Source organism: Hibiscus syriacus, unplaced genomic scaffold, assembly GCF_006381635.1.
Source record: "Hibiscus syriacus cultivar Baekdansim isolate YM2019G1 unplaced genomic scaffold, ASM638163v2 tig00110328_pilon, whole genome shotgun sequence".
Lineage (NCBI taxonomy): Eukaryota > Viridiplantae > Streptophyta > Magnoliopsida > Malvales > Malvaceae > Hibiscus > Hibiscus syriacus.
Window position 1 is genome coordinate 3,212,955 of NW_024062685.1, and position 22,122 is coordinate 3,235,076.

At 34.8% G+C, this 22,122-nt stretch overlaps 2 protein-coding genes and 2 pseudogenes across 2 annotated transcripts; all 4 read right to left on the minus strand.

Moving 5' to 3' along the window:
• Positions 1-2,683: 2,683 nt before the first annotated feature.
• On the minus strand, positions 2,684-3,228 carry LOC120118755 (stearoyl-[acyl-carrier-protein] 9-desaturase, chloroplastic-like). Its single transcript, XM_039138749.1, has one exon. It carries the CDS (start codon positions 3,211-3,213, stop codon positions 2,710-2,712), a length of 504 nt encoding a protein of 167 aa, XP_038994680.1. The 5' UTR covers positions 3,214-3,228; the 3' UTR covers positions 2,684-2,709.
• Positions 3,229-4,417: 1,189 nt separating this feature from the next.
• LOC120118486 lies at positions 4,418-5,525 on the minus strand. Its single transcript, XM_039138516.1, has 2 exons — positions 4,991-5,525; positions 4,418-4,522 (listed from the first exon to the last, which is right to left on the minus strand). The coding sequence occupies exons 1-2, from the start codon at positions 5,492-5,494 to the stop codon at positions 4,478-4,480; spliced, it is 549 nt and encodes a 182-aa protein (XP_038994447.1). The 5' UTR covers positions 5,495-5,525; the 3' UTR covers positions 4,418-4,477.
• Positions 5,526-15,554: 10,029 nt separating this feature from the next.
• LOC120118485 lies at positions 15,555-18,355 on the minus strand (annotated as a pseudogene).
• A 2,100-nt stretch (positions 18,356-20,455) lies between these two features.
• LOC120118866 lies at positions 20,456-21,610 on the minus strand (annotated as a pseudogene).
• Positions 21,611-22,122: the final 512 nt, after the last annotated feature.

Consider the following 22,122-nt stretch of genomic DNA (forward strand, 5'->3'; position numbering starts at 1 on the left):
AAATATTTAGGGTTTCAGCTAGGGTTCTTAAACCCTAGCTCCCAGCCACCGCTTCCAAAAGACCCCAATCGCCTTTCCATCTTCCAGACGTCGCTGCCTCCACGCCTCCACTGCCAGATGCTCCACTCTAACAATGCCACGATGCTGCCGCCTCGCCGAAGCCTCCAGAAGCTTTGCTGCCACAACTCCTACCACCCACGTTAAAGCCTTAAGGGTGAGTCACCACCATAGTTTGGTGACTCACCGAGGTTATCACCCTTTAACCGGTCCAAGGAGGACATCGTGGTGGCCTATAAAAGCCACCATTGAACCTGCAAAGAAAATAAGGACCGACAAGACACACAGACAGCAAGAAACGAAAAAAAAACAGAGAAAGCAACAAAAAAAGGACAGAGAGCAAGGGAGAACGAGGAACATCGATAGCAAACAAGAACCCACAACAACCATCAACAGAAAAGAAAGAGAGAAAACAAAGAGGAAGGAACTTACCACCGAGGAATTTCCAAAACCACCGTGGAACCACCGGAGAACCGAAGCGTCGAACGAAACTATCCTAGATCTACGACGATTGGTAAAGTTTTATACTAAAAAAACCTTAGATTTGGGTATAGAAAAATAAGGGTTTCGATTTGGGGTGGGTTTTGTAATTTCCAGCCACCGTGAACGGTGGCCGGCGGCAGAGATAGACACCGGAAACGGTGGCCAACGATGGCCGGTTTTCTCTTCCGGCGAGAAAAATTGAGAGCTTTTCTCTCTGTTGAGAGAGAAGCAAAACCAGAAATGAGGAGAGAATGGCTCTTAGGAGCCGGATTTTGGGATTTTGTACCCCTCTCCAAACGACATCGTTTTGGGGAGGGGTATCTGTGTAATTTCAGAAAGGGTAAACCCTTTCTGCAACCCTTATAGTTCTGTAATTATTCAATTTAGTCACTAAAAGCAATTCCTGGTTATTTCAAATCGGCCTTATAATTTTAATTAATTTATAATTTAGTCATTATTCATATATATATTTTTATGATAAATATAGCATTTAGTCCCTCATAATTTTATAAATTTTATTTTAGCCCTGAATAAATAATTAAGGTTAAATTACACTATTAATTATTATATTTCATAATATTACGAGTTAGGGTATTTAATTTTAATATATTCTAATTTAGTCATTATTTTTAATATCTTCATTTATTTTTCATTACAAGCTTTATTGCTTTTTATATTTTAAATATATATTTTTAATTTTATTTATTTTAGTCACTATTTATTTATATTTTAATTTAATTTTATATGTTTATTTGCAATATTATTTTATTATTATTTTTATTTTTTTATTATTACTTTCATTATTATTATTATTTTTATTATTATTTTCATCTTAGTCATATAAATATATATATATATATATATATATTTGTTTAAATAACAATATTTATTTATTTTTTTATATCTAAGAAAAGTGTTGTCTGAAGGCACCTAGAAGCCATTTTCTGATATTTTTAAATAAATAAATATCTTACTATATTAAAATAATTTTTTTTATTATTATCTTAAAAAATGTTTTAGTCATTTATTTATTTTTTAATGTCGAAGAAAAGAGCTGTCTTAAGGCACCTAGAAGTCATTTTCTGATATTTCTAAATAAATAAATATTTTATTTATAAATATATATAAATAAATAAATTTTCTTAAAATTATAAATTTGAAATAACAGAATTATAAATTAAATATATCTTTTAATTCTTAAATTTCTAACAATAGAGACAATTTATAATTAATAAAGTACCAATTTTGGACGTTATAGGGGTGATAATCCTTCCCTAAATGTAACCGACCACGAGTCTTTTTTATTTCTAAAAAGAATGAATTTTTGGTTAAACGCAGATAAGTTTATCTTTTAACCGATGTTTTCTTAAAAACTTTTTTTAAAAAAAGATAATTTTTAGGTATTCGACCTACCTGACTCAAAAGGCCGATGGCGACTCCCAAAAACATTTTAAAAACCATTTATTCACATCACTTTTCTTGCTGAGTAAAATTTTCGTACCCAAACGAAAATCGATTACGACAATTGATTTTAAGGAATGATTCTATTTTGAAGAGAACATCACTTCACTGCCAAAGAGAGAAAAGATTAGGTTGATTGATGTGTTTATTTTGAGGACTTTCGGGTGGCCGACACTCACAATGGTTTGGGTATGCCCCTAAAACAACGGGTGATTCTGCTAAATCAAATTATGTATGGCTTCAGCACTGTTAGAAGAATGAGTATGTTTAGAAGAATATTAGGCAGTTAGGAAGCTGTTAAGCTGGTTGTTAAGAGAGGTTATTCTGTTAAGCTACCTGTGCAGTATATAAACACAGCAGCCCTTGTATTGTAATCAGAGTATCAATAAATGTTTTACTTCAATAAACGTTTTACTGCTTTCTCTTCAACTACTTCCTAATATGGTATCATTCGCCAAACGGTCCTGACTTCATTTGTTCTTTCGCTGCATGGAAGAGGAGGAGAAAATGTCATCGGCGTCTTCGGCAGCGGCAACGGCTGCTAAACCGGCGTCGTTTACTGCATCAGGAAACATGAGATTGCAACGAATTATGGCGGTTTCTATGATCTTCTCATCACATTTGCATCATGTCCACTCTTCCAGAGAGATAGAGATACTTATTAAGCAGATCGCCGTGCCGGTTTTCTTTGGCAGTCCATGCCTTGGTCTAAATGGCCCAAGGGGTAAGGCTAGCACCAGTTTCATCGCGAGTTCCATCCAAGGTATTAAGCATTGTTTGATAAGTGGAAAGGGCTTCCTCCGTGATCATATCACCCACCAGAACGACAAAGTAATCATCGGGAATCTCCTTTGCCCTTTCCCGGAGCTCGTTGACTTGGTCATAAAAACCATTGGAATTAGGATCCGGGAGAAAGTAGGCGGGCTGCCAACATTTCTCGACTGGTTTCAAGTGAGTCAGGATGTTGTTCTCGGCCCATCCTTCCAGAGATTTGAAGATCTCAACCTTACGAGGCGGCATGGAGTGGGTGATCTGAGCAGGCACCTCCCGTGGAGGCGCGAAAGGCTTTTTCAGATTCCCAACATCTTTGGAGCCATAAGGAATGGTGGAGATCATGGAAAACTTGGGAGATCTGAGAGTGGATTTGGGAGGAAGAGCATGGCAAGGGAGTTTCTGAGAAATCGAGGCAATGAGACTGAGATTCAGAGCCATTTTCGCGCTCGCCAGATGGGTAGTGTCGCTTCTGCGCTTAAAAATTCCCCCATATTCCGAACGCTGGGTCTAATAGGCGGGAAATGGATTGAGGCTTATGATCACCACACTCTTCAGGTTAATAATTCTGCCAATGGGAACTTATAACAGAGATTCCGTTTATGGGTACACTGGAGACCATGATGTTATTTCTGCATAGTAGTATAATTTTTTTGTGTAAGTAAACAGAAGTTTAATTTTGCATTCATTTTGTTGCTTTTATTGCTTATATCTCAAAAGTGTTATGGGACTTGAAAGCTTCTCAGCTAAAAGTCCATAAAAAAAATTTCAAGGAATCGGGTAAAAGAGGGTGAAGAACAAAGAAATGAAGGTGAATCAGAAGTACGAAAGGAAGCATAAGCACTTTCGATTCAAAGTGAACGGAAGGAAGCATAGGCACTTTCGGTTCAAGAAGAACGAAAGGAAGCATCGAAAGCATCGACACTTTCGATTCAAAGTGAACGGAAGGAAGCATCAGCACTTTCGACTCAATTGTTCATCTTTTTGTCAAGAAGGTTGAGAAAGTAGGGAGAATGTTAGAAGAATGAGTATGTTTAGAAGAATATTAGGCAGTTAGGAAGCTGTTAAGCTGGTTGTTAAGAGAGGTTATTCTGTTAAGCTACCTGTGCAGTATATAAACACAGCAGCCCTTGTATTGTAATCAGAGTATCAATAAATGTTTTACTTCAATAAACGTTTTACTGCTTTCTCTTCAACTACTTCCTAATAAGCACCAAATAAAAGGCATTAGGGTGCATAAAATTCCCATTTTTATAAAAAAATAATAATTAAATTACTATTTTCTATATTCAACCGAATTAAAATATTACATTAAAAATAATCTAATTATTTTTTAGTTAATGTTAATTATTAATTTTAAACAAATTATTTGGACATCTCTGTAGCTTGACATATAAGTGGCCTTACCACCTTTCCCTTCCATATAAGTGGCATAAAATTGCCTTTATAACATGATCTCTTAGTATTCGAGACATACATAATAAAATAAAAATCTGAAACCACAACCTTGGGGATTCAGGCGGCAAAGGCAATGGGTACTGCTAAAGTTGTGAGCAACATTATTCTTCACAACTCATACATGAAAACTAGACTTCATTATTTACAGAATCTTCTTATAAAACATTTTCATGAGCCTCAATCTTTTTACTATCAACTGCTTCACTCCCTATCCACTTGACAACGCAGAAACAACAGTCTGTGGCAGCTACTCGGTAATCAGCATCTCAAATTCGTTTGTGGGCACCGGAAGCTGAGACAACAAACATGGGATGAAAATGTATTAAACAGCATTAGCTTACAAATGATATTTTCACTTAAAATCATGGCCCGACCTGCCCCAATGAACACAATAAGTAGCTAAGAAAAAAGCAAATGCGAGGCGTGATTACGATGAACTGCTAGGTATCTTCTGTAAAGAATAACGTTCTCTATTATACACTCCAAATCTTCTATAAAGAATAACGTTCTCTATTATAACTGAGTCCATCTAATAGGTTCAAAACAGGAGAAATACTAATCATAAGGTCGTATTTTTCCTAGTTTTCAAGAAGCAGAGAATTCAGGTACAGAGAATCAACAAACTCCCATAAGAAGGGAAAGGAATTTAAAAGTCAGTCCAGAAGTTCAGTTGAAACATGGCTTACTATAAGAATCCAGGTACAGAGAATCAAGGCAGCGAAATAAATTCAAAAATCAGAGGGACGGGAAACAGGGCTACCTGAAGAACTGATTTCCAAGAATATTGACAAGACCTGGTAACCTCATCACGGCAAGAATGGATGGTCATGAACTGGTCAACGTCGAGCTTCTTGTTGATGAATCCAACTTGGAAATAGATGGAATTGGTGGGTGGCAAATCGACCCTGATTTCATTCACATCGAACCACAAGAAGAATCGTTTCACCTGGATGCCTTGCAAATCAGTAATGGAGCCATAACCCAGTTTTCCGGTGATGGTTTTCTCGTAGTAGACCAAGTACTCGAATTGAACGTAACAAGGGTTCGCCAGCATGACGACGAACCTCCCGTCGTCGTGAAGGACGTAGTCGGTGACTGTGCTGGGAAGAAGGCCACTGGGGAGACCGTATTGGGGAAGGATATCCCATTCAGTGGGCGGAGCAGGCTGAGGCTCAAGGGAAGAGAGAGATTTGGGGATTGGAAAGAGGAATATTAGATAGATTAGAAGTAAACCCAGATGGGAATACAAGTCGTTGGCCGCCATGGATGGAAGATGGAAAGCAATTGAAATGTGAGTGAAGACTGAATCCAACTCTCTTGTAATTTCTTAATTTGATTATTATTATTTTTAGTTGACTAACTTGAATTATTGATGAATAATTATATGACTGAAATAACAAGACTTGATAAGCTCTGAAAATCTGTGCAAGGAATTGACCCCATGAGGATGATGGCTGTCTTGTTCTGTCTGACTCTGTCTCAGCTTATGTTCTCACAATTTCCCATTAAATCCGGTTTCCAACACCTTCGCCTGCTCTCCGGCGCCTTTAAATGTGCAAAGTTCGACAAAATACCTTAACTTAAAATATATTTAAATATTTTATTATTAATTTAATATAAAAATATATATTTTATTATTATCTTAACTTTTAAAATTTCTTTTTTAATATCTCAACTTAAATTATATTTTATTTTTAAATTAAAATACATTTTGAAGTTAAGATATTTTAATATATTTTTAAAGATTTAGATAATGATAAAATATATTTTCAATTTAAAATAAAAATAAAATATATTTTTAAATGAATATAACAATAAAATATTTAAATGTATTTTAAGTTAAAATACTTAATAAATATATTTTTAAGTGATGATAAAGATAAAATATATATTTTTACATTAAAATAAAAATAAATATATTTAATAAGTTAAAACAAAAATAAAAGATAATTTGAAACTTTAAAATATATAAAATATTCATTAATTTTTAGTAAAACATTTATATATTAAGGAACAATATATATATTATTTGTTGTTCAAAACATATCAAATGACTGCTTTAGTTCAATGGTTTGATTTCTAATATTTCAACCAAGTAACTTGGGTTCAATTCCTCTCACCCATTTTTTGTGCGGATTTATTTTCTTTCAACTATAGGGTGACACATGTCACCCTCTTATTGGTGGAAAATAAATTTATTAAATTTAAAATAAATCTATTAAATTTAAAATAAATTAAAATAAATTTAGTCATCCAATCAAATAAAGACACTTGTCATGACAGATTTCACCAATTACACGTGGCAATCAATGGTTAAATTTATTTTAATTTATTAAAATTAGAATCCAATTGAAAGAATATATAAGTTATAGGGATCAATTGTGAATTATACCAAAATATTTTAACAGTCACATCACCATCTCAGTTAAAAATTAAGGGTCGGTGGCTTGATTGAAATATTTAAATAGTTAGGTGGTATGATTGATTCAATTGAAACTTCAGTGGTCAAATTGATTTTTGACTATAATTTAATGGTCTCCCGTATAGTTTATCCAAAATTTAAATACTAAATTTAAATTATAGGTATGTTTGATATTTTGGTTAAAATATATATTATAATTAGATAGTTTGGTAAGTGTAAATTTTAAAGGGTAATATAATTAAAAAATAAAAATATTATAAATACTTACACATGATAAGTTGATATTTATCTACTTATTATTTTCAACAGTTTTTTTAATAAATTCTAATTGATAATTTTAATTTTAAATTATCAAACATATTTAACATGTTAAACTCTCAACGAAGTTCCTTTACTGCCCATATATATAGGGAGAGGTTTATTCTCTTATTTATTTCTCTATTTCATTCTAGGGGTTTTCTTTTTCTTGGGAAGGACTTTAGGTAACGAAAATTAGTTGTTCTTTGTTGTTCTCAGTAGGATTTTGCATATGATATAAATTAAAATAAAGAAAATCGAAATCTTATTCAATGAACTATGGATGCTGTTCTTTTTCTTCTTCTTCTTTTTTGCATAATCTGAGGTTTTTTATTTTATTTTCAGGAATCTAACGTTTTAATAATTTATTCTTTTTGTTCCTGGTGCAATGGGTTTATTTTATTAAGCGAATGCTTTAGGGTTTGTTGATTTAGATCATAAAAATGATTTTGTATTTAGGTGTGTTAGGGTTTAGAGATATTTGTATTGTAATCTACCTCAGCTTTTTCACTTATTCTAGACCACAGTATCTCAAGGATTCAGATTGTTTTCTTCTTTTTCTCTTTTTGTCTTGCCATCATCGATTAGATATTCATAATCAAATTCTGAGAGTTTCAACCGATCGTAACCATTTTTTTATTGTAATCTTTTGCAGAGGTAGGATTGTCTCTGTTATGTTGTTAATCAAATTTGAAGAATTTTACGTTCTGCAATGGCATCTAAGAGGATCACCAAGGAACCGAAAGACATGCAGAAGGATTCTTCCGTCTCTTGTAGTGCAGGTTTGTGTGAAGTCTTGTTTTCTAAATCCATCATAAACTGAAATTGTGATTTTAGGAGAATTCGTGCAGTAAATTTGTGTGGCTTGTTGTTCATAGGTCCTGCTGGAGATGACATGTTCCCTTGGCAAGCAACGATTATGGGTCCAACAGATAGCCTTTATGCTGGTGGGGTGTTTTCGGTTTCTGTTAAAAACATTTTTGATATTTCGATATGACAAATTAAGTTAAATGAATTTTAAGATTTTTACAAATGATTTTACAATTTATATTCGATTCAATTTATCAAATATCAAATTATTACTCCAAGTCTTTGAAGATCAATTTTAATCCTTACTAAATGTGTAAAATTGTGATTTGTACTTAAACTATTTTTGAAACAATTTTCACAAAGTATTTTGAACCAAAATCAAGCCTTAAAACAATTATTCAAGGTGATGCACCGATGCATCAAACCATGCATCGATGCACCTATGATTTAATTGAACATCGAATGCATTTCATGCACCGATGCACTCTCCATGCATCGATGCACTCGGAATATTTTCAAACATCGAATGCATTTTATGCATCGATGCATCCTTAGTGCACCGATGCACTAAGTGTCCCAACGGTCAAAATATTTGAATTTTACACTGATGCACCGATGCATCCTTGATCATGCATCGATGCATGATACGCTCCCACCCAGAAAATTAATTGTTTTCACACAATAATGGCTCTATTGACTCCACTAATTATCACCAACGTTCAGAATTGATTCAAGGAGTATTTAAACAAGTTTAGAAGCCATTGATCAACAACAAGAAACATCAAACAATTAGAATCAAGAGAGAATCAAAGAGAAAGCATCAAACCTCAAGTTTGAGCATTTCAAGCCTATTTTTCATTCAATATTCATTTTGCTTTCAAGAACACTTATTGTGCTCAATTGTATTTATTCTTGAGTGTTCTTTCTTTGTTCTAGAATTGTGCAAACACATTTGCCTTGTGAGGTTTTTCTTATAAGTTTGCAAATTTGTATTTCTCTTTGAGAAAAGAGTGTTCTCAAGAATTGGGGTATATTCTTGAGGGAGTTGTAAGGTTATCTCTTTGGCCTCAAAAGAAAGAACAAATTAGTGAATTTGTTGGAAAATCCTTAGTGTGGATAGCTAAGGTAGTGGACGTAGACTTTGGTTGATAAAGTCGAACCACTCTAAATCGCTGTGCAATTTCTTTCAATTTTCTGCAAAAGCTTCCACCAAAATTTTTATTGCCAATTCACCCCCCTCTTGGCCGATTCAGTCAATCGATTAACTCAACAGTTTCCATTCACGTCCCTCCCGGTTATCTATTCAAGCCGCCAAAGGTAAACAACAAAACCATTTAAGAATCATAGGAACAAAATTCATGCAATTCAGTCTTATTATACAAATGTATGTTTCCATTTAGGTATCCTTCAAAACAAAGTTTTATCACCCCCAATGAAGGAGTTTACAGCAGTTCTTCTGTTAGAATAAAGTCCTAGTTTTTTAGGGATATTTACACGTATTTGATTTGTTTCAAGTCTCTGTTACCACTTAGCTTTATTTCTGCTAAGTGGGCTGCTTTTTCGTTTCTGTTAAATCGTGTATTGAATGGATATTTAAGCCAAAGTTATTGTTAATAAAATATAGTCATTCAATCCAGCTTGTTGTGTTCTTGTTCTTAGTTTCAAAATTCCTAACATTCTGGTATTAGAGCTCCTACTGGGCCTGATAAATCAAAGCAGTAGTCTTTGAAGTTCTTGCAGCAGCACATAAGATGACTACGGAAGGAAGTTTTATATAGCCAGCCATTCCTCGCTTTGATGGTCACTATGATCATTGGAGCATGTTGATGGAAAATTTTCTACGATATAAGGAATTTTGGGGGCTGATGGAGCCTGGCTATATTGAGCCAACAAGTGAAACGGTGCAGACAGATGCACAATGAAAGAAGAATGATGAGATGAAGCTAAAGGATCTTAAAGTGAAGAACTATCTCTTCCAGGCAATCGACCGAACCATTCTTGACACCATTCTCAAGAAGGATACTGCCAAAGATATATGGGACTCCATGAAGAAAAAATTCGAAGGAAATGCAAGGGTCAAGAGGTCTTATCTTCAAGCTCTCCGCAGAGAATTTGAAACTCTTGAGATGAGGTCCGGTGAAAAAGTGACAGAGTACTTCTCTAAGGTCATGAAAGTGGCCAACAAAATGCGAACTTATGGAGAAAATATGCAGGATGTTAAAGTGGTGGAGAAAATTCTACGCTCTTTAACTGAGAAGTTCAACTATGTTGTATGTTCTATTGAGGAGTCAAAGGACATTGATGTCCTTACTGTTGATGAGTTACAAAGCTCATTAATAGTATATGAACAGAAGTTTCAAAGATGAAATGGTGAGGAACAGGCTTTGAAAGTGACATCTGAAGAAAAATTTCAGAGACGAAATAGTGAGGAACAGGCTGTGAAAATGACATCTGAAGGAGGAAGAGGTCGTGGTTATGGTAGCTACATAAGAAGATAAAGAGTAAGAGGTCGAGCAATCTTCAACAAGGCAACTGTGGAGTGTTACCGATGCCATAAACTTGGACATTTTCGGTATGAATGTCCGTCTTGGAACAAAGAAGCAAATTATACAGAGTTTGATGATGAAGAAGAAAAGAGAAAATTCATGGTTCCTTGATTCAGGGTGCTCTAATCACATGAGCAGCGATCGAACTATGTTCAATGAAATTGATGAAAATTTTTGACATTTAGTAAAATTGGGGAACAACACTAAGATGGATGTGATGGGAAGGGGAAGTGTGAAACTACTGCTGAATGGAGTAAATCATGTTGTTGCTGAGGTATACTATATTCCAGAATTGAGAAATAATCTCTTGAGCATAGGACAGTTGCAAGAGAAAGGCTTGGCTATTTTGATCAAGGAAGGGATGTGCAAAATATTTCATCCAGATAAGGGTTTGATAATTCAAACCAACATGAGTGCCAATCGGATGTTTATCTTACTGCCTTAGTCTCAAGCTCCTTCTCAAGTACAATCTGATCAGTGTCTTCACACAAGAACTCAAAACTTGTTTCACCTTTGGCATCGGAGGTATGGGCATCTGAGTTACAAGGGTTTGAGAACCTTGGTATACAAAAATATGGTACGTGGACTTCCTCAATTCACTGCCACAAGTGTGACATGCACTGATTGCATCAACGGGAAGCAACACCGTGACCCTATTTCAAAGAAGAGTATTTGGAGAGCAACTCAGAAGCTGACACTTATCCATGCAGATATTTGTGGTCCGATCACTCCTACATCTAACAGCAATAAGAGGTACAGTTTGATATTCATTGGCGATTATAGTAGAAAAGCATGGGTGTATTTTTTGGTAGAGAAGTCAGAGGCTTTAAACTTTTTTAAATGCTTTAAGACTATGGTTGAAAAAGAAACAAGATTATTTGTTAAGTGTTTTCGCACTGATAGAGGAGGAGAATTCAATTCGAATGAGTTCAATGATTTTTGCAAAAAAATTGGGATCAAGAGGCAGTTGACCACCGCTTATACTCCGCAACAGAATGGTGTAGCTGAAAGGAAAAATAGAACAGTGATGAACATGGTTCGTTCCATGTTATCTGACAAGAATCTTCCCAAGAATATTTGGCCGGAGACAGTGAACTGGATTGTTTATGTCCTAAACATGTGTCCTACATTGGCAGTCAAGGATGTTACACCAGATGAGGCTTGGAGTGGAGTGAAACCCTCAGTAGATCATTTTCGGGTTTTTGGTTGCATAGCACACGTTCATGTTCCAAAAGAAATGAGGACTAAACTTGATAATAGAAGTGTTACTTGTGTGCTATTGGGGGTTAGTGAGGAATCAAAAGGTTACAGGCTATTCTATCCTATTGCTAAGATAGTTGTTGTGAGTAGAGATGTAATTTTTGAAGAAGAAAAATAATGGGATTGTGATGTGAGTTATAAAAAACAAATAATAGTAGATTTAGAATGTGGTGATGGTGAAGATGATGAGAATGAAGAAGGGGTGAGTGAAAATGAGAATGGAAAAAATATTGATGGAGAGACTTGTGATGAGGGAGTTAGAGAAGAGGAAGATGGTTCTAGTGAGGATGAAGAGAGAGTAAGGGAGTTGAGGTAATCTTGTGAGAGGCGACCTCCTACATGGATTGGTGATTATGTTAGTGGTGAAGGTCTATTTGAGGATGAAGTTCATATGGCATTGATGGTGTCAACTGATCACTGAATTTTGAGGAAGCTGTGAAGAGTGCAACATGGAGATTGGCCATGAATAGTAAAATCAAATCCATTGAAAAGAACCAAACATGGATACTCACTGAGCTGCCAGCTGGGGCTAAAAAAATAGGAGTGAAGTGGGTTTACAAAACCAAATATAATGAGCATGGAAAGATCGATAGGTACAAGGCTCGTTTGGTTGCTAAAGGGTAATATCAGAAGTATGGAGTGGACTATACAGAAGATTTTGCACTAGTGGCAAGGATGGATACAGTAAGGATGATTATTGCTCTAGCTGAACAGAAAAATTGGATGATTTTTCAGTTGGATGTCAAGTCGGCTTTTCTCCATGGTGAGTTGAGTGAAGATGTTTATGTGGAGCAGCCAAGAGGGTATGAAAAAAAGGGCAGTGAGCATCTAGTTTACAAGTTACACAAAGCCTTGTATAGATTAAAACAAGCTCCACGAGCTTGGTTTAGTCGAATCGAAGCACATTTCATTAGTGAAGGATTTGAAAGATGCAATAGCGAGCAAACATTATTCACAAGGAGAAGCAGAGAAGGAAAAGTTATCATTGTAAATGTCTATGTTGATGATTTAATTTTTACTAGTAATGTTGAAGTTATGATGTCTAAATTTAAAAGTTCTATGTTAAGAGAGTTTGATATGTCTGACTTGGGGAAGATGAGGTTTTTTCTTGGAATTGAGGTGCTACAAAAGTCTGATGGTATTTATATATGCCAAAGGAAATATGCATTGGAGGTTTTGAGAAGATTTGGTATGATGGAAAGTAATTCGGTGGGCAGTCCAATAGTTCCAGGTTTTAAAATAAGCAAAGACCAAAATGGAGACCTTGTTGATGAGACGTATTACAAGCAGCTGGTGGGTAGTTTAATGTATCTCACTGCCACAAGACCTGACATGATGTTTGTTACTTGTCTCATAAGTGGATATATGACAAAATCAATGGAGATTCATCTACAAGCAGCTAAGAGAGCACTTCGATACTTAAAAGGAACTGTGAATTATGGAATTCATTATAAGAAAGGAGGAGATGGTGAGTTGTTGGCGTTTACGGATAACGACTACGCTGGAGATATGGAAGACAAGAAGAGTACATCTGGTTATGTGTTTATAATGAATTCAAGTGATGTTTCATGGTGTTAAAAAAAAACAACCTATTGTGACTTTATCAACCACAAAAGCTGAGTTTGTGGCAGCCGCAGTCTGTGCTTGTCAAGGAGTCTGGATGAAGAGAATTTTAAAGGAGCTAGGACATTCTGATGGAGGTTGTACTACTGTGATGTGTGATAACAGTTCAACCATTAAGCTGTCTAAAAATCCAATTATGCATGGTCACAGCAAGCATATTGATGTGAGGTTTCGTTTTTTAAGGAATCTTACTAAGGTACAATTGAATTAGTTCATTGTGGGAGTCAGGATCAGGTGGAAGACATAATGACCAAACCATTGAAGCTTGAAGTTTTTCAGAAGCTTCGAAAGCTACTGGGCGTATGTGAAATTTCTGGTATAAACTAATTGCTTAACTGCACTTAGTTTAAGGGAGGGAATGAATGAGTTTACAGCAGTTTTTCTGTTATAATGAAGTCCTAGTTTTTAGGGATATTTACACGTATTTGATTTGTTTCAAGTCTCTGTTACCACTTAGCTTTATTTTCGCTAAGTGGGCTGTTTTTTCGTTTCTGTTAAATCGTGTATTGAATGGCTATTTAAGCCAAAGTTACTGTTAATAAAATGTAGTCATTCAATCCAGCTTGTTGTGTTCTTGTTCTTAGTTTCAAAATTCCTAACAACATCAACAACAATGGCAGCATCTGTCTTGATATTCTGAAAGAACAGTGGAGTCCTGCCTTCACTGTTTCAAAGGTTAACACTTTGGGACCCTTTGCCTTGTGCGCTAGGTTTAATTTGTTTAGGGTGTGCCATCGGCGAAAACTTCTCGTTATGATTAATTAGGGGTGAATTACACTTGTGGACATTAATATTTGTGCAAGTTTTCTTTTATCACAAAAGTTTTAAAAATTATGTTATGAGCCCTAATGTTATCATTTATTATAAAATAATTATTTTATGAGACTTAATGATGTGGAAAATAACTCATTCCCTCTCTAATTATTACTGAAAGAATAAATAAAGGCGAAAGGAAGTTTAGATGAAGTGGGATAACACTTTGATAGTAGCATGTTCAACAACATAGTCAACATTATATAAAATATGGGTCATGCCTTGCAAGGAAAACTTTCCACAAATAACATATGATGCGTAATTTTACAGTAATTAATGTAATTGTTATTTTTATTTAAAAATTAACAATGAAATCCTCAATAAATATTATAAATTTAATTTTAAATTAGAGGACATTTTGGAGAAAGAAAATGATTATGAAAAAAAGGTAATTTCTTGTTGGGCTTTCCATTTTAAACGTGCAAAATCATTATATAATTGGCAACTCCCTCTGGAACTTGCCTAAGAATAGAAATTAGCTTCCAAAAACATCATCCTATAAAATCCCCTTAGCATTGGAAGGAATAAATAAATAAATAAGAGGGAGAGGACAGAGAGATAATAAAGACTTGCTTCTTCCTATAACAAGTTTGAGGATGGCCACACTTGTGTTTACTCTTCTTCTCTGTCTTTTCATAGTACCCCAGGTGTGTGATTTTCATAACCAATATCTTTCATGTTCATCATAAACTTCCCTTTTTTATTTTCTTGAGATACAATTAATCATTCTCCATGGTTTGCAGATGGTTGACGCCCAAGTCCAAAGACAAGGTAACAATTAATTTTACGGTTACGTGTCAACTTTGATTTAATATGAAACACAACAAACTTTAAATCATAGTAATTCATAAACTCAGAATGCGGAACCAAGTGTGAATCGAGATGCAGCAAGTCATGGAAGCCGAAGATGTGCCTGAAAACATGCACCGCTTGCAGCAACACTTGCGAGGGAAGTGTGCCACCAGACTCTACTGCTAACAAGGAAGTTTGCCCCTGCTATGCCCGATATAAGAAAGGCAGGTGCCCTTGAACCCCTCTTTCTCTCTTCATTCCCCGAAACATATTGTAATTATTTCCATCCATCTCCAAAAAAAAATATGGAGTTTAATCTTTCCTCCACCTTCTTTGCATTTATTATGCTCTACTCTTTGAAAATTTTAAAATTACTTTACATTTTAACAATTTCTTCACATTTTAACAATTTCATTCCTCAATTTGTTAAATTTAGAACCTAATCCTATGTTAGCATAAATAATAATAAAAGAGGAGAGGGGAAAAGAGGAAGCTTTAAGAATGTTAGCCATATATCCTTTGACAGCCAAAATTTAATTGAAAGTACAATGATGACGATGGGCCATGGCTAATGGAAATAGTTAAAGTCGGCACTAAAGGAAAAATAGAACAGGAGAAAGTTGAATCAACCAGTGCTTTGGAAAATACTCTTATTCTTCTCCACTGAAAACTCACCTACATCTTGCATCTCAAGTATAAATCATTTGAAGAACATGAACCTTGGGAGCATGCTAAAAGAGAATTGTGTGACCACGTCATGCCCATGAGGGCATCGTTTTGTTAAACGAACAGCACATTACAAGGTAAGATCTTTGGGATCCTCGATAATCTTGGCCAACGTTTGCAAGAATGAAGCTAGATCAGCACCGTAGATGACACGGTGATCAGCGGTAACATTTACCTGCGGAGGTTTAAAGTTCAAAGTAAGTGCTTTTAATCTACCCAAGCATAGAGCACCTAAACATACATGTGTTTTGGTCCACTTTTTGTTATCAAAGGAAGCCTATTATGGAAAACCAAAAAATCTTACCTGCATCTGATTCTTCACGCCAATACGGCCATCTTTGCTAGCTACAACTGCAGGCTGAGAAGCTCCAACAGCCATAATTGCTCCCTGCATCGAAAAATAATAAAAAAGATCAAGTACATACAGTTCAATCCACCACATATTACCTGTATCTCAGGAATCAGGCAAACCTTACCACATATGAGAACATATTAATAATTGAGCAACAATACTTACAGTTCCAGGCGGCAGAATGGCATCAAACCGGTCCACACCAAACATTCCAAGGTTAGACAGAGTAAAGGTACCTGCAAAAGGAGCAAGAAATATCAACAAGCAAACACAACAAATGCACATTAAGAAAAGGTCTCATTATTGTTGAAAGGGTATTAAGCCAAAACCCGCATATTAATCAATATTTTACAAGTAACTTAAACTGAAATTTTCCAGCAACCAATGTAATTCTTATATATCAACAAAAAATAAGCGAGAGAAACTTTCCAATCGTTTTTTGAGTTATGATGATCAGCATCTTACAACTAACCAATATTCTAAATCAAAGCAATCAGTTAGTACAAGCAGAACTAGAAAATAATTGTCATCCCCGCATTAACATGTCCTGGTCCCAGAATTGACAGGCAAGAACAAAAGGAAACCTATGCTCAACCTTTACTGACCAAGAAGATTGAGAAAGTTATAGTAATTAATTTCATAGGAACTGTGTATACTCTTTGTTCAGTTGCGTAAAAACCTTTTTTCAAATGTCTAATTGAACTTTAAGTTTCCCAATAATTCAAATTATCTTTGCATTAAAAAAATTGTCTCCAAGAAACAGAAAATGAACAGCTTCCTACTAATTCATTGTTTTGTCCAACTGGGAATGAGAAAGATGACAAGATTAGTATGCATATCATCGAGCTTTCATTAAAAGAATTCCTTGCTCAATTTGTCATAAGAACGCAAACTCAAAATAACATACCCGTATTATACTCATGAGGTTGCAATTGTTTGGCCCGTGCCTTATCGACCAACTCCTTCCACTTCCTTGACAAGGTATAAATGTCAACCTGAAATTCAATGAAATAAAACCCTTTCAAAATTGTTAAATCTACATCTTAATAAAAATAAAAGCAGCCGAAAGTAGAATCATACGAACCTTATCAGCATCCTGAAGAACTGGTGTAATCAACCCACCATCTATAGCTACAGCAACAGCAATATTGATGCTACTGTTATACGTAAAGCTGTTGCCATCCTTACAACAGGAATTAACAACAGGATGTAGAGCCAATGCAAGTGCCGTTGCCTTTGCAAGCAATGCTGTCATTGTTACACCCTTGGACTTTATCTAAACAAAACATATACGATTTACATCAACCGATATTCGAAAATAAAAGAAAAAGTCCTAAACTAGGTGAAGTTTGTTTTATGTCGAGTAAGTTTTCTGGTGCAAGGCATGTCTTTCCCCTAATAGGTTTTCATAACAAGAATTTTAAGCAAAACCAATTAAAATTTCTAATCATGATCATTTAGATAAACAAGCTTAAATGAAAAGTTAGTTTCTTTACCTCATGTACTCCTGTCAATTAAATTGTCAATTTATAAACACAATCAATGTAAAGAAACTGGAAATTATATCATTTTATAACAACTTAACAAAAGCATCTTTACCTTCTTGTACAAGGCATCAACGGCACATGTGGTGATGGTATAACCGACTCTAAAAGTAGGCAAAGACAAACTTTCAACCATATTCCTACTCACAGCACTCTGCATTGTGGTGAAAGGAACTACTGTCCCCAACTCAATCCCAGATGCCACCGGGGCTGCGATTGCCGGAGAAGCAGGCGATGCCGCATTGACCACGCCAGCCGCGGCGGCAGCGTCCACGTCCTTAGCCACAATCCTCCCCAGTGGTCCAGTCCCAACCACTGTCCCCAAATCCACTTTCAACTCCTTTGCCAATTTCTTGGCGTACGGAGACGCAACTATCCTCTTCCCTCACTCTGAAGCCGGATGCACCGCGTACCCCACAGCCACTATCTTTGTGCTTGAAACAATAGGAGCAACAGTAGCAACCGCCGAAACAGCTGGCTCCAACTCTTCCTTTTGCTTTGGTTTCTCCTCCACTACTTGGGCACTGCTGCTACCAGAAGAGGCTGAGATTTGGCCTTGGCTTCAGCGATCTCGTCTTCGGTCTCAGCCAGGAGGGCGATGGCAGAGCCGACCGGAGCGACGCCGCCTTCCTCCACCATGATGGTGGCAAGGAACCCTTCGTGGAAACTCTCGACATCCATGTCAGCCTTGTCCGATTCAACGACAACAACACTCTCCCCTTTCGACGACCTGTCTCCTTCTGACTTCATCCACGACACGATCTTACCTTCCGTCATGGTGGAGCTCAATGCCAGCATGAAAATCTCTCGGATCTTCGCCTTAACCTGAACGGATTGAGACTTAGCTTTAGAACCCGATATGGGGGGGCGGCGGAGGGTGGAAGTGGAAGGAAGGAAAGCAGTTTGTAGGATATTAGCCATTTGGTGGAACAAGGAGAATTGGGTTAACGTCAATTTGTTTTAATTATATATATTTTTTAAAAACTTCAATTTGTTGAGAAATTCTAGGCATTGAAAATTTATTATAATTATAAGCCTCGCCAAAATTGTAACGTCAAAAATTCTAGATTAAAAGTTTTGGGTTAACCCGATAGGGTTTTGGTTAAAACCATTAGTCTTGTAAAAAGCCTTGATCTAAATTTGTATTGTCTTGGGCTTGAGTTGAGCTCAAATAGAGATAAAAATGATATTTTTGAATTCGAATCAAAAAAGGAGAGATCTAAGAGGGAATTATCCCATTTATTGTTTCAAAGACCAAAAACTCATTAATTTGGAGGACGTAATCGGGCATGAGAAGGGGATAAAAATTGGTCTTTGATATGTATATTTTTTTCTCACACTCTCTTATCTTTAACAAATGTGTACAATATGTTCATGCATGCACATTCAAATTTCCTATGTCATATCGATGAATCATACTCTTCTTTAACAACCAAATATATATTGAAAATATTAATACTATTTAGATACACTATATAAATGTTGTATATCCATTGATCTACAAATATAACCATGTTTGTTGTCATGTTAATAATTTTATTATCACATAATTAATTTATATTTGTATCAAAAACAAATATCTAAATTATTATTTATAATTACTTTAAATATCGTCGTTACCCCAATTTAAATTCTTTAAACTAATGAAACATTGAAATATTAAAAAATTTGTATACCTATTATGCCAAACATTTAATTTAGACACTTAAAATAAATAAATAAATTTAAATATTTATTCTGACAAAATAATATAATTACTTTATAATAATAAATATGATGTTTATTTTTATAAAAAATATATTTTATTCATTTAGATCAAATTAAAATGGTAATTCAATCCCCCCTTAAGCCTATTCAATATTTTTGGTAAAAATAATCAATTAGCAAAGTGAAGAAAGAAATGCTGGAAATAGTTGTAATTGATTTTCTTAATGTAACTGGTTTTCCTAGTTACTTTGTATTTTATGTAAAATGTTTTATAATCTGATTTTAAGTAAAATATTTTCCTAACTTTTCATTTCAAAGTATAAGCACTCAAAACTATTATTTTATTTATTAAATATTAATATAATAATTTAATATAAAATATTTATTATTATATAATATTATTTTAATAATATTTTATTTACATGTACTCAATAGTTATATTATAATAATATATTATATTATATTTTTAATTCAATAATGTATAATAAGTTATTAATATAATTAACATAATCTATTTTTTTTATAAATATAATATCATTAAATTATTAATAATGAATAATATTAATTTATATATTTAATATTAATATAATAATTTAGTATTATGTTAATAAAATACTAATAATTAAAATTAGGGTTGTTCAAACGGTTAATTTGACCACCTATCAAACCGAATCAGCTAAACTTTTTTTCTTTAACTGTTAATCGAACTAATTTTTTTTAAAATATTAGTTGAATCGAACTTTATTCAATTTATGTAAATCATTTTCTATAAAATTAATTATAGTATACCAAACAATTATGGAAAATGGTTTACGTAATATCATCAAAACACCGTAAATTAGTTTTCAAAAAATAATTTTAAAAAAATATAATTTATTTTATGTAACAGTATTTTTCATACAATTCATATTATGCAAAATAATTTTCAGGTAATTCATTTTTATAAATCATTTTTTAGAAAACTAATTACAGTTTATCAAACACACCCGATATTTTTTCTATATATAAGATTAAGAAACATTATGTCGGCCAATTATCTTCTCAAATGTTGTTATATCATCTAACTGTCTTCTCTAATCATTAAAAAGAATTTCTTGGGGGGCGGGGAACACATTACAGTACATTTTTTTTTCAAAGCCTTATCTGAGCATTTTTTTCCCAGTATCTTGAATCCACTTCCCTAATTACTTGTCATTCTGTTGTTAAAAGGGAAAAAGGTTTCAAGTGGAAAATCCAGAAACAATACAACCGAAATTGTCCCACAAACAACAAAATCATGGTAAATTAAAACCGTTGTTGCGTCTTCTTCGTCCTCAGTTGTTGGGTCTTTTAATCAAACTGTTGGTGGACAAGTTTTGATCTCTTTCCCTAGATGCTTTTTCTCAATGCTCAATCGCTATGCGCTTTCTAGTGGGAGACAATCATCCAATGAATCGAACATGGCCGCAAAATAATGTAAAGACTCCATAAATCTCGATATGAAGCTTCTCGGGCTTCCCTTACCTTCTTGCTCAACTAACACAACAATGGAAGGCCTAAGCGAATGCACTGATTTCAGCGTCTCCGATACTTTGGTAGATTTATTCAAAGTATTCAAATGGAAAACCAGATTCACAGCCACCGTTTCGTTCTTCTTTTTGCGAAGGTTAATCGGCTTGGAACCTCTTAACAAGCCTTGGAATTCGAAGACCAACTTACGAAACCCTTTCGCAAAGCTCACTAATCTACTCTCGGCTTCTTGCAGCTGTGCTAAGCTTGTTGCGAAGCCGGTTAAACGAAGCGATATGCGGTTACTGGTCGTTGCCTTTTCAGAAAGTGATTGAATGAGGGAAGGCCACTGGAAGCCATAGGAGACATCGAAGTCTATTACATGCAATGCTCGGTTATTGACGTCTTCCTCTTTCTCGAAGGCTTCGATTATAGCTTGGTTTGCAGTGAAATGAGCGAACTGGTAATAAGGTGACACTCTATAAAGACAAACAAAAGCTAAAAACTCTTCTTCAATGGTAGGCTCCTTCACGATCCTGCCATAGAAAGGCGATTTCCGAGTGAGAAGCCTCGCTAGTAAGCCGTCGGCAAAATACGCGACGACCCTTTGAACCGAATCCCCTGTTAGTGTGAGATTGTCCAAGGCGGAGTTCACATTGTTCTCGTCGACCGAGCTTGCTGTGATGAGCAACAAATGGATTAGATGAAGGCCTTTACCGTCTTCGAGTACTGCACCTTTTCGCTTGTGATGATCGAGCTTTAACATCTCTTCTCTCAGTTGAAGAAGCTTAAAGATCTTACCTTCGCAACCCTCGTAATAAGAGGATGAGACGCTGTTTAATGGCGGCTTACAAGCATAAACCTTTCTCTTCCTCTTCCTGTGAATCTTTTCAACGCCGGGATCTGCCATAATCGCCAGCCTGAGATTCAATGGCTCCTCCTCCTCATACGAATCTTTCGTGATCATACTTCGAGAGAAAGAGTTAACGATAGAGAAACATAGATCCGACAGAGATTTTAAGGGTACAAGATTTTATGGCAAGAACGAGGCTTAGGGTTTTATGGGCAGAATAGCATGAGAATAATCCAGGAAAAGTCCCTTGTGTTGTTACCTGTGAAAAATAATAGACTGATATGAGAACGGAGAGATTGAAGATTTTTGGGGGTCAAATTATGGTTATGGTCCCCCTATCATGATTAAGTTAGGACTTAGATTTCATACTTTAATTTGACATGCTTTGATTATCTATTCTTATGATGCCATTTATTAATCTTTATTATAATTATTATGGTCAAAATTTCGACGTTAATATTTGTTACAAACATCCCTTATGTAGACACTCATTTTTAAATAATTTTAAATTGTTAAATAATTAATTTTTAATTTTAGAGGTTTTTTTTAAAAAAAATAGTTTGATCAACTAAATGCGTCTTAATTGGAATATCATCAGATACGAACACATGATTTTATGCCAAGAAAAAACTTGAACTTATAAAATTTCAAAATAATGA

Coding starts and splice junctions, on each gene's coding strand:
- LOC120118755 (XM_039138749.1), bottom strand. CDS start 3,213: ATGGCTCTGAATCTCAGTCTCATTGCCTCGATTTCTCAGAAACTCCCT.
- LOC120118486 (XM_039138516.1), bottom strand. CDS start 5,494: ATGGCGGCCAACGACTTGTATTCCCATCTGGGTTTACTTCTAATCTAT. Junction 4,523..4,990: donor CTTGGAAATCAGTTCTTCAG/GTAGCCCTGTTT, acceptor TTGTTGTCTCAG/CTTCCGGTGCCCACAAACGA.